Genomic DNA, 13,023 nt, shown 5'->3' with positions numbered 1-13,023 from the left:
AGTTTCAGTTGGCATTCAAAAACTCAAATCTCATCATTCAATTATTTTACAGCAGTTTAGCCAAAAGTTACAACACCTCTGCTGGTCCTCTAAATATCATAAAATGCATTTTTATTAATAAAATGTTAATTTAAGCTAAAAAGTGCATGTTTTTTTGTTTGTTTTTTGGAACCCTAAAGGAATTATTTTTGTATGTCCTGGATTCTTCTCCAGTCAATCAAAGTGAATGATTACCTGGGCTGTCAGAAGCTCAACAGCCCCAGTCTCCAGTCACTTTCATTGTATAGAAAAGAGCAGCCTGGAAAAAAAGAACTCCTTTTGTGTTCCTCGGAAGATAAAAAAAAAAAGGCCTACGTTTTTGGAGTGACATGAGGGTTAGTAAATGATGTCAGATTTTCCCTTTAACAGGAAAGTATCACCAAAAAGCACTGTCAAATGTGCCACCTCTGTAATAGAAAGATTGGTTTTGATTGTTCAGTGTCCAAAAAAAATAAATAAAAAAAGTGTGGTTTAATTGAACATATATGAGTGCAGCATGCCTATATTAATTTAATAATCTAAACTATCTCAAATATTCAAACTGTATTCTCTCCTGACTGTGAACACAGTGTGTGAATAATCAAAACACCATGAAGTGCAGAGGTGCAGAACTGATACATTACAACCATGAGGTGAACATATGTGCCCTCTTCTTTCAAACCTCAAGACCTGTCATTTCCTTTCCTTAGATCTAGAGTGGGCTCACACATCCACACAGAGATGCGTAGATATTCTTTCAAAGTGCTCTCAGGGTTCCTCTATATGAAATCAGATCCGTGTCTCGGGTCTTTTATAGACTCTCGCTGAAATGATCATAAATTCTTCCCTCACACTCGGCGGGGCCTAGAGGGCCCTCCATGTCACTCCCTGCTCTCCTGCAGCACCTCATTTAGCCATTGCGGTGATACATGACCGCTACCTCTTATCTCCTTTCTTTCCTTATCTCTTATTCCTTTCTCTTTCCCCTTAAATCGTCTGTCTCGTCCTTTTAGCCGCCTCTCGTTTTCCATCTCATGTTTTCCATGCCTGTGTCTTTCTGTCATTGACACTTACTGTATTTTTAACCTTATCTTATCATCTTCCTTTCATTCCATCTGCCCCCAACTTGATACCCACACAAAAATGTCTCATATGTGCACTCACACGAGTTCTCTATAAATGGCCCAGCACTTAACAGGTTTCAGTATCATCTTTGTGTGTCTGCTGCTCCTGTAAATTAAATTCCTTCATTAAAGCACTTAAACACATGGATGTAGAAAATGAAATGGTGGTCCTCTGTGTGACATATTCACAGCGTGGCTTCTGTGCGGCTAAAGGCGATGTTTAAGGAATTGCTTTTCATTGTCTGGGACACAATCAATTTGCTATTATGGGCCAGTTAACCTCAGCATGTGCTGTGAGCTCATACTGTTCTTCAGTTCCCAGGTGGAATATTCACATATCCAACTCTGTTTAAGAAACCAGACAAAGTACAGTTAACAGCCCATCTCACTGCGTTATTTCCTGTCCATGTGATTAATATATGCACACCTGTTTTTTTCTCTTTCTTAACAAGATTTATGTGCTTCTGCTGTTTTACACTCTCTCCCCTTTCTTATCTCTCTTGCTTGTTCTTTTTTCCTCTGCTATCCTAAGAAATAAAGATTTCAGACATAGGTAAGCCATCTCATTAATGCACTGCTCCTTCCATTCTGGTGCAGTCTATTTATTTATTTTTAAGTGATTGTTGTTGCATGTCATCAGAAGTAATGTAAATGTGTGTCATCTGCCTCAGATGTTTCTGGAGTACCAATGACATTTTGAGATCGTTCTTAAAGTTTTTGATTTTCTTGGTATTATTTAACTCACGTCATTTGCTTTAAAGCTCATTGCCCAAATCTTTAGTAAAGTGAGGTCTGAAAGTCTAAGACCACTAGTAATGTTTTTTAATTACAAATTATATTATCAACATGCATGATTTCCACAAGTTTGTGTGAAACCTGATAATCATGTGATCCATTGCACATACAGGATGCTTGAAGTAAATTTGACCCTTTATACAAAGAACTCACATAGTACATTTTTCAATCAATCTTTAATTCCAGGATTAAATCACATTTTGTATCCCAGATTGTCAATGTGGTCTCAGACTTCAGATGTCTCTGTTGATAGTGCAGAAATGGTGTGGTTCCATTGAAAACACTACTGTACAGGTTTTGACAACAGATCTGAATTCCTGACAAAATGGTTAGTATAATTCAACATAATGGCTATAATTTTTCTTCAAACACAATCTTAGTTTGTCAGTGGTTTATAAATCAACATCACTAATCCCAAATTCCCATGTCTTCCCAAAACAATGAAAAATTCCTTTCAACCGTTTTTTCTTGCTCTGTGAAACCTCTTTCTTCACTTTGTGGATATAAGGGAAGCTTAGCTGAGGCATTTATGTAGAACTCAAGTAAAAAAAAATATTTTAATGTGGCATATTGCATATACCAGAAAGTCAAAAGATGCCTCATGTAGCTTAGAAAGCAATGTTTGTTTTTGTTTTTTTTTCATCTTTTGATTCTCTGGCCAGAAAAGGTTTAAGTAAAATACACAGACGTCCATTTTAGCTGACACTGGTGTAGACCTGTTTTCTAAGGAAGGATTCAGAACATAAACCTCTCTTGACAGGTCTCCAGTACTTCAGCTCCAAATGTCTCCGCCCTGTACAAGCAGAAGTTCCTGATAAACACTGCAAATAGACCCTCATCATCCCACAGATGTTTGAATAGTTCCAGTTGAGGGACAATGTACAGAGTGCTGTAGATGTTGATATCCTACATTAAGTTCTGTTTGAAACCTCTGTAGGGTTTAATCGCAGACGTATGGAGCTCATGAATGGAAATAAATGCGAGTAATTTGAAGTGGGCGAGCCAAAGCCATTAGAGCCTGTTGAATAAATTTGCAACCAGGGATAAATTTAGGAATCCCATGGACATGCTAACCGTTCCTCTCTGTCTCCTACCAAATCATTTAAAATGGAATTAGTGGCCAACTGCACTATATGGTTACATTGTGTGTGGGCAAAATAGTTCAGTTGACGTAATTAAAAGGGCGTATTTTTAGACGCATCCATCTTTTCACCAACATTTCTCAATGTTTCTGAGAAACAAAAACGACACATTAAGCATTAATGACTCTGAATTAATAAGTGCTAAGAGTTATTAATTCACAAGCACTGTTTCTGGCTGGTGAACATTACAAGCCATCTAATGGCTAGCCTTCGACTTCCTCTTGTCCTAGATGTCTCGGCTCATCTGTATGTGTCATCATGTCACGCCCATATAGCCTAATGCTCCACAGAGCCCCATAAACTTAGGAGATTATTGACCCCAAGCCTCAGTGTCCTTAAACCAAGCCGTCTCTAAGCCTCTACCTTCCCTGCTTCACTCCCAGAACTCACATTTGTTTCCATTTGGCACAGCAAAATGGTATATTATTTTTAGTCTGTTTGATCTATATTTACTGTAAGTGCAATGTGGCGTCTATGCCACATAGCAACAATAACTAACATAACCCGGAGACCTTTTTAGCCCTTTGGTCTTTTCCCGAGTTGCTGGTGCATGCTGATTCAAACTGTAAACAGTGTAATTATCACATGTGAAAGCTGTACAAAACTACTGTATATTGCTTTTCTGTAAAATAGGGTTGATGACATGGTACCAATATTTCAGTAGTCGGTACCAATACCAGTCAAATTTCACGGTTTAATTTGAAAATTAAATATATTAAATTAATTTTAAAAATCTAATGAAAAGTTAGTGATAAAATGAAAAACAAATTAAACACATTACAGGTAACACAATAAGTGGCAGGTCTATTGCACTTACACTTTAAGGGCCCTATCTTGCATCCAGCGCAATTGACTTTGTACATTGTACAATGTATCATTCCTATTTTGCACCCGACGCACAGCGGAAAATTAGGGAATGAACTTGCGCTCCCGGGGGCGGTTCAGCGAAAAGAGGAGGCGTGTTCCGGCGCAAACGTTCCCTGGTGCTATTTTGCAGTTCCAGTAAACAATTCCACCACAGACCAAGAAAAAACTAGTCTAAAGTCAGTGGCGCGTTTTCAGTGGCGCGTTCAGATGCTATTTTAAGGGCGCATGCTTTAAGGGCCATAATGTAGCATGTGCACAATGCGCATGCACTTTGCTTATCACATCTACACAGATGCAGCAGTTCACATTTTTGCAAACCATACATAATTACAAGGAAAAATATTCAACATGAGGGAAATCATTGTGGTGTCCATGAAGATGTGAAAAAATAGGCATAAATCTAGCTTACACATTTACCCAAATTATTATACTCCTATTTAACCGAAGCTAATTTGGGTGGGTTTCTCCCATCCCCATACAATGTCACTTTTCTTCTTTTACGGCCCTGGCGAGAACGTCGGTCTCCTCGGCTGTGAACCGCTCCTAGCGTGCGCCTGGCAAATCTCCCGTTATAATAGCAAGCCGCCATGGAACAAGCGCGCCTGCTTTTAAATGGAATGTGAGATGACACTCTGATTGGTTTATTTCACGTTACGCCCAAACCACACCTATGAGTAATGTAGCTACTTCAGACCAACCCATTTTAGATTTGCGTCGGGCGCAAGAGTCATTTATCCCACCAGTATAATAGCAACAGTGCCCTAGATCCGCCCACAAAGTTACTTGCGTTTTGCGTTTGATACTTGCGTTTCAGATCATTAAAATAGGGCCCTAAGACTTAATGCGCGGATCTGTTTGACATTGCAGTTTCAGAATCAGTCCGATTGTCACGGTACTCGATACTGCCGGTAATATAGAAAGACTGGTACGTTACGTCTAATCTCAACTTGGGACCGAAGTACTGGTACTTTGACAGCCCTACGGTAAACACACTTTAGCTCTGTTCCCAAATATAATGAGTTTCTTTGCTGTCTTCCAAACACCACTAAAATGAGATACCTTAGGTCAGAGGTCTTCAACCCTGCTTCCGGAGACCCACTGTCCTGCAAAGTTTATTTCCAACCTGCTTCAGCACACCTGCCTTTGATTTTCAAGCAATACTGAGGAGCTTGATTTGCTGGTTCAGGTGTGTTTGATTAGGGTTGGAGCTAAACTTTGTGGGAAAGTTGGTCCCTAGGAGCAGGGTTGAAGACCCTTCACAATGGGAGCATGCCTATGGTGCCATAAAATCATACCTCCATAAGCAGCTGAGCTCACTAGGTTTTGGAACAGAGCAAAATATCGGATAACCAAAAAATGACCATGGATCAGCTCAAACATGGAGCCCAATACCACTTTGTAAATTTGATTTTAGATCAGTAAGTGAGGTTATTGGGATTAGTGAAAAATATAAATAAAAGTTTGTCAGTTACTGTACAAAGCAGAGATTTCAACTACAGCAGCCAGCATCTGTTTGCCTGCCCCAAAGCCAACCCTCTTGCAAGGTGTCTGCGCTATTCTTAGTCCTTAGTCGCTTCTAATTGAAACACTGCGACAAGTTGTTGATTTTCTTCAACAGATACATCACTTCATGTTGCTTGCTGGCTTTTTCCTTTGTCATAGGAGTGCGGATGGGAAGTGCAAATGATTGAAAGGATGTGACAGTTTGGTGGGCATCATTATGGTTGTGTCAGACGATAGTGATTTCCAGTCATAACGCATTAGATTCACTCTGACAGAGTGCTCAACTACTTTCCCCTCTAGCTAGCCAGGCCAAACAAGTACATTCACTTCAACATTAAAACACAAATGCCTAAGATCAGTGATCACGTTTCTATACATCTATAGGCCTTCAACAACTTAGAACTTAACTTTGTGTTTGTAATTTTAGGATTATTACCATACTGGTTTACGGACATGAGACATCTACTAAAACAGAAATAATTGTTTTTAACTTTTTCATGCCAACCTGTTCAGTTATCCATTCCATACCTCAAACTTATAAAATGAACTTCCTCTTATTCTGTCTCAAATTTATCCATTCAATTGTGTTGTTGTATCTGTTTGTTTATATGTGTGTATATATATATATTATAAAGGTTAACTATACTGATATTCTTGTAATTATGACATTTTTACTTTTGTCCCATTAGCAACAATCCTGCACATAGGTACTACCTAGCAACAGACCCGATGACAGGTCAGCTGTATGTTTCGGACACCAACTCACGACGAATCTTCAAGCCTAAAGCCCTAACAGGAACCAAAGAGCTGTTGCAGAACGCAGAGGTTGTGGCAGGGACCGGAGAACAGTGTCTGCCATTTGACGAGGCTCGATGTGGGGATGGAGGCAAGGCCACCGAGGCGCTACTACTGGGACCCAAAGGTAAAGAGACTGAACACCTGTAAATCAATATCGACTACTATAGCTAAACATGACACACTTCTGTTCTCTCTCACACACAAACACATGCACAAATAATACAAAAAACTCTATTTTGATAATAAAATAATACTGGTTTTATTTGAAGTTATCAACACAGCAACATCCAGCCATTAAGCACATTTGCTAGTGAGGCCTATGATACTCACTCAATCAGAGCGCCAGAGGGTTCAGTTCCTTGCCTCTTGGTTTTAGCTCTGACTAGATAAAAAAAAAACATATCTTCCTGCATATTACTTGCTCTCAACATCACTCTTAGCTCAGGAATAATTCACCACCCAAAAGCTCATTGTGAATAATTCACCAAGCACCGCGTCTTCAGTGACCTGGAAACCACAGGGGCAAGCGTGACATGTGTACCAGTCGTGTTTCGCCTGTTTGCAGGTGCAGTGTGTGTGTCTATTTGCAGATTTCACATCTGCCCCTCCCCCTCTCTATGTAGGCATTGCTGTGGATAAGAACGGGTTCATCTATTTTGTGGATGGTACCATGATCCGGAAAGTAGACCGGAATGGCATCATCTCAACACTGCTGGGGTCTAATGACCTTACATCTGCTCGCCCTCTGACCTGTGATACCAGCATGCATATCGGACAGGTATATATCCATACTCACCTGCTCTACATCACTGCTTAGTGCTCTTGAATCTTAAATATGAATTTGTCCATTTATTGCTGCAACAAAAGAAAAGCTGCAATACTGCTAACCTGAGCGTTGTATGGTTTATAGAGTTGAATTCAGTCCAGTTATGCCACTGGGCTAAAACAAAATATTAAAGGGCAGAAAGGTCAAACTTCTATTTATTTCAGAATGCGATCTGTGATTCTCAGTACAAAGATATAGCCGTTTTAACCTGATCCTCTTGCTTTATCACTGAAATGGTGTTAGGATGACTGGCCTTGTTTCAAAGATAAAAACAGAGGCTGGAAGCAACTGAAACTGTTGCCTCATTTGAACTGGAAGGCAGGATTGTTTTTCGTGTTGTCCTTGATACATTTTAATATTATTTTGTATTTATTTACTATTTGTTTATAATAATTAAACATTTGTATTATCTGAAACCCTGTAAATAATAGCTTATTATTTAAAGGACCATAATAGAGAGTTTTAGAGCTTGCAGACTTTTAAATTATAAGTCTTAATTAATATTTTTGTCTAGCCAACCACTTATAGTGAACTGCACTATGACCTTCTATCCATCCACTGACAACAAGACAAACCAAAAGCCTGAGGTCAGCCCTCTGTAGCAGCCTCCACCAAGACAAAAACCAGAGGAACTTTCTTGAAGACCTGGAGCTCCCCCCCATGGCTGCTTTCAATCTAATCAGCTTAGATTAGTGAGTCTGTGGAAAACATCATTGACAGGTCCACTCAGTAATTTTTTCCTCATTAAAAAAAGTTTTACACAAAGGAATAAATAGTACATTTGAAAAATATGATTAATATGATGAACACTCCTATGAGTTTAAGACTGCAGTCAAATCAGTAGCCTAATAAAAGCTGTTTTATTTTACATGGAGCAATTTTTCTCAACATTTGATCTCCGTGTTGGGATCACATGATCAGCTGACTACTATTAGTTTTATCTCAGTACACCACTCTGATAGGGCACATTCTGGAATAAATTAATCATAGCTGGCTGTAAATAGATTATGTCTGCAATGACAATAGCTGATATTGTATGTGATGCTACGTTAATGTCGTTGAGTCTCAGCAGTCCAAGACTACCATTTCAGCCAACCCAACAAACAAGAAATTGTGTTCTTTGGTAATTGTGTAATTTGGTAATATCTATTGTGGGTGTAGGAGTGAGACTCCATTTTACCTGCAACTTTATTATCAAGAGGGCCTTTTGCTTGAAATGGGGTGATATGCAGTGTTTAGTCAACTTTGAAATGTATCCACAATCTTAGGCAGAATCCTTTCTCCCCTCACTTTATTTTTTTCTGGTCTCCCCACCAATCCCATTTGTCTCTGTCTAAGTGATGGAGGTTGGGGACGAGACATAAGGCAGTTGTCTAACATACCCTTGGGTCCAGGCTCAGTGAAGCTCAGTGAAGTATGGACAGACCCAGACAGTTGGTGTCAGCCTCACAATTACCCAAACGTTTGCTGTAGCAAGTCATCGATGTGCATCATTAAGGATATATACAGCTCAACCTACACAACTGTCACCTACCTCAGTTAGGCCAATAGGGACAGCAGAAAATAACTCAAAAAACTCTTCAAGGAAATCTTCAGTTAAATCTGGGGTTTAAAATGTTCAGTCTAAATCAAGTTTGTCCCCAGAGCACAAAAAGTACTCTAAGGCTACCAAGTTGTCCTTTTGCATATCAGGTGGTGACCTGAGGGTTGATGAAACATTTTAGGTGGCATGTTGTGGCGCACCCAAGTAAAATACGTTTGCCCTAAGTAAAATCTGTTCTTAAGTTCATGCATTATGTAGAAGGTGGAATCACAGACGGGCCATGGCTGAGCAGAGAAAGCTTTTATCCACAGGAGCTGCTGTAGTTCAGAACCATTACACTTTAATGTGGTGCTCTTGGTTGAAGACATTGAAGACTTTCTGGTTAAAGAAAGTCCCAATCATGCCATATAAGTTGATTTCATTGAGAATAAGTCTCCATTAGTGTTCATTTGTGTTCATCAGCTTTAGGAACAGACTGAAAATTACACTGTCAGCTTATCTTCACAAGAGTGAGTTATAGATTATGCAGTTGCATAACTTTTCCCCACTGGCACTTGGCAGCGTTATTGAAGTTGTCGAGACTGTATTCAAGAAATATTGAAACCAGATAATTCAGACAGACAAGACAATGTATAATCAAGGAAAGAAGTGTGTGGTGGTGAAGGATTTTATTTTATTAATAGACATCCAAAAAAGACTGTCCTTGCAAACCTTCTTTAACTGCCTTGTTGAAGCAGTGGAGGTATTCCAGTCATCCATGTGGACAATGTTGTTCTGGTTGTGCTTTTGTTTGCCAGACAGTTGTTCCCTGTAGGCGCTGAGGAATTGCATCCCATTGCAAAATAAATGACCCAGCGACAGGCAAATCGAATGAACTAGAGGCACCCAATGTATTAAGCCTCCAAAGTAACAGATCCTTCTTCATCAGTGTCAGACCCAAACATCAACTGTGCACAGAGTGAGAGAGCAGGCGGTAGATGTAATTATGTGTCTGTGTGTGTATTATGTGTATATGCATGCAAGTTTTTTTAAGCTGTTTGTTTGATCTGTCCTTTCTCCAGGTGCGTTTAGAGTGGCCTACAGACCTGGCCATCAACCCTATGGACAACTCTATCTATGTGCTTGACAACAACGTTGTACTACAGATAACCGAGAACAGGCAGGTGCGCATTGTGGCAGGCAGACCTATGCATTGCCAGGTGCCAGGCATCGAGTACACCATGGGAAAGCGTGCCATCCAGACCACTCTAGAAGGTGCAACAGCCATTGCTTTGTCATACAGCGGTGTGCTCTATATTTCTGAGACGGATGAAAAGAAGATCAACCGCATCAGACAAGTCAGCACGGATGGTGAGATTTCTCACTTGGCAGGAGCACCCTCCGACTGTGACTGCAAGAACGACGCTAACTGTGACTGTTACCAGACGGGCGATGGGTATGCCAAAGATGCAAGGCTAAATGCTCCTTCCTCTCTGGTGGTATCTCCTGATGGAACGCTCTACGTAGCTGACCTGGGAAACATTAGAATCCGTGCCATACGCCACAATCGACCTCCGCAAGGCTCTTCGGGTCTTTTTGAAGTTGCATCACCTGCCTCGCAAGAACTTTACGTGTTTGACTCCAATGGAACACATCAGTTTACTATGAGCTTAGTCACTGGTGACTATAAGTACAACTTTAGCTATAGCAATGATGATGATGTCACCGCTGTAACAGATAGCAGTGGAAATACGCTCCGGGTTCGTCGTGACCCCAATCGAATGCCAGTGCGCATTGTTGCCCCTGACAACCAGGTCATTTGGCTGACAATTGGTACAAATGGAGGGCTTAAGACCCTCACAGCACAGGGGCAGGAATTAGTGCTCTTCACCTACCATGGAAACAGCGGCCTGCTAGCCACCAAAAGCATCCAAATTGGCTGGACCACATTTTATGAGTGAGTGCTTCTACTAATTCCTTTACACTACGGCACAGCGCATCTCTTTTTTGTTATTATTAGTTTTTAAATTAAGATATTCAGTGTGGTCTCAGATATATGCATATACATACTGAATAAAAAAAAAAAGTAAAGAAGTTTGAGTTTTTACCTTTTAAAGATTATTTTAAGATGTGCAGTTTTGTCAGCCTTGACATTTTGGATACATTGATGTTGTAATGCACATTCCTGCTGTAGGGTTTAATAATGTTTCTCTAAGTCTTCAAAAATGCAGCATGTAGTTACAAAACCTACCATTTAATTTCACCACATGCTATTTAGAGCATGGTGAAAATGCTAAATGAATTTGAATGACATTTTCCGGCTGGTGGTGTACCAAAAGGTTTTGCATAATGCCAGTCTGGGGTAGGTCCTTCTGGCAAACATGTTGGACTAAGTGTCTGTGCACCTACCCTCCAATAACCACAAAGACATTGCAGGCATTGACAGACCTTAATGATTATGACTTCAATGAGTCAAGTTTTTATTATGTTTGTGGGTAAGAATTAATTTAAATAATTTATTTAAATGTCCTCCGGCCAGTTGTGAGTGTAAGGCAACTCAAACTAGGCAGCATTTGTCAAAAAGCAAACCACACTGGAAAGAAACAGCCTATTTCATGTTTTTTCTGCACTTTTGTTTACGCCACATTTTTCTTTGTCTAGTGTACACAAGCAGATTGTCCATTTGACCTCTGTCAGATAGCATACATATAAACAAGGCCCAAACAAGACTGACTCTAAACCATACATGCACACTAGTCTGCTTAATGTCATTCCATCATTAGAACTGCTGACCACACATAAGTGAGGTCCAACTGCAAAAGGTGCTGTAATGGCATTTTTGATTTTCAGCTATGATAGTGAAGGACGCCTGACCAACGTGACATTCCCCACCGGGATTATCACCAGTCTGATTGGAGAGATGGACAGAGCCCTAACAGTGGACATTGAGACCTCAGGACGAGACGACGATGTCAGCATCACCACCAACCTCTCCTCCATTGACTCATTTTACACATTAGTTCAAGGTGCGCCATATCTCTGCTGTATTATTATTAACAATGCCCTGATGGTGCTTTAAACTGACCTGTTGCTTTAAGTCTTGGAAATGTTCCACACTGCTAATCAAGCTGTAACTCACAGGTTAAATCAATATTAATGACCAAACACTCATTACTCATTCATTAGAGCTAAAATTGTCAGATGGTAATTTATAGTTTCACTATAATCACAGCACCACAGGGAATGAAAACTGGACAGCTGGGTTCTGAAATAATACATCTGCATAGCACAGTTTAAAGCTGAATTATTTTAATGTTAAAATACTTTTAAAAACCTTAGCCCAGCTTAATATGCAAAGACAAATAATCAAAACATCCCAGACTGGCTTAACCAGTGACCTGACTTTGGGACAGGACAGTATGTTTATTTAACCAGTGGCAGATTGGGAAACCTGTTTGAAAAGTTATTTTTGCAATTTTGTTTGGTGATGCAGAAATTACACACATCTGCTTTATAGGGAGAAGTAACAGGCAGCAATAGGGTGACTTAACGCCAATTTGGGAAAAGTCATTAGATTAAAATGAATTTAGTTAGATTAAAGAAGATTATGTATTTATATGTTAAAGTGCAACCACAGCACAAACCAATGTAGTTAATGTGTCATGGGGTTTTCTTTTTACAAATCCTTTTCTAACCTCCTTACTAAATATGATGGGACTTGAGAATAAAAATCAAGGTGGTGATCCTGCCACACTGAATTAACAGTCTTAACATAATCCTTTATAACCTATCTTCTCCGGCTTTTTCCCCCACTCATTTCACTGTTTTCCTCTTCATAGATCAACTAAGAAACAGCTACCAGGTGGGCTATGATAACTCTATGAGGGTCATCTACGCCAATGGAATGGACTCCCACTTCCAGACCGAGCCTCATATTCTTGCAGGCGCATCCAACCCAACAGTGGCCAGAAGAAACATGACGCTGCCTGGAGAAAATGGACAAAACTTGGTGGAGTGGCGCTTCAGAAAAGAACAGAACAGGGGCAAGGTTGTAGTGTTCGGCAGGAAACTCAGGGTATGTGAAAATGTAATTTAGAAAACTCTTAGTCAGTAGTCATATATATTAGATGTGTTTACTGGCGTAGTCAGAATAATGCATTATGTCTGTACAATTCTCTTCATAATGCTGTTTTTGGCATGATTGATGTGAGAGTGCTAAATTATTGGCATTTTAAAATATGCATTAGTATTTCTGCAAACACTGAAACAAGAGGCTCATCTTTAATATTAATTGAAACAACCCTCATATCCACATTGTTAATTAAACTAATTCTGACATAATGCAACCCACAGACACATATCAGAGAATGGCTTAAGAAAAGCTTTTGTCTATTCATCAGCTTCTGTCAGTGAACCAAACTATCTATT

At 39.8% G+C, this 13,023-nt stretch overlaps 1 protein-coding gene across 14 annotated transcripts in view; it reads left to right on the top strand.

Annotated features, from left to right (window-relative positions):
* The window catches only part of tenm3 (teneurin transmembrane protein 3), a 282,460-nt gene that overhangs the window by 262,995 nt on the left and 6,442 nt on the right, over nucleotides 1-13,023 (top strand). For 11 of the 14 annotated variants that reach the window (XM_082163193.1, XM_082163199.1, XM_082163186.1 and 8 more), the window contains 6 exons: nucleotides 1,675-1,695; nucleotides 6,139-6,371; nucleotides 6,871-7,025; nucleotides 9,678-10,552; nucleotides 11,446-11,621; nucleotides 12,435-12,670. In XM_082163193.1, coding sequence (XP_082019319.1) covers nucleotides 1,675-1,695; nucleotides 6,139-6,371; nucleotides 6,871-7,025; nucleotides 9,678-10,552; nucleotides 11,446-11,621; nucleotides 12,435-12,670 — 1,696 coding nt within the window. The remainder of the gene's footprint in view (nucleotides 1-1,674; nucleotides 1,696-6,138; nucleotides 6,372-6,870; nucleotides 7,026-9,677; nucleotides 10,553-11,445; nucleotides 11,622-12,434; nucleotides 12,671-13,023) is intronic. The other 3 variants (XM_082163194.1, XM_082163196.1, XM_082163191.1) reach the window with 1 other exon arrangement.

Source organism: Leuciscus leuciscus (assembly GCF_965113295.1).
Source record: "Leuciscus leuciscus genome assembly, chromosome: 3".
NCBI classification, from domain to species: domain Eukaryota; kingdom Metazoa; phylum Chordata; class Actinopteri; order Cypriniformes; family Leuciscidae; genus Leuciscus; species Leuciscus leuciscus.
Note: the sequence above shows the minus strand (reverse complement) of the source record. Positions and strands in the feature narration are given on the sequence as shown.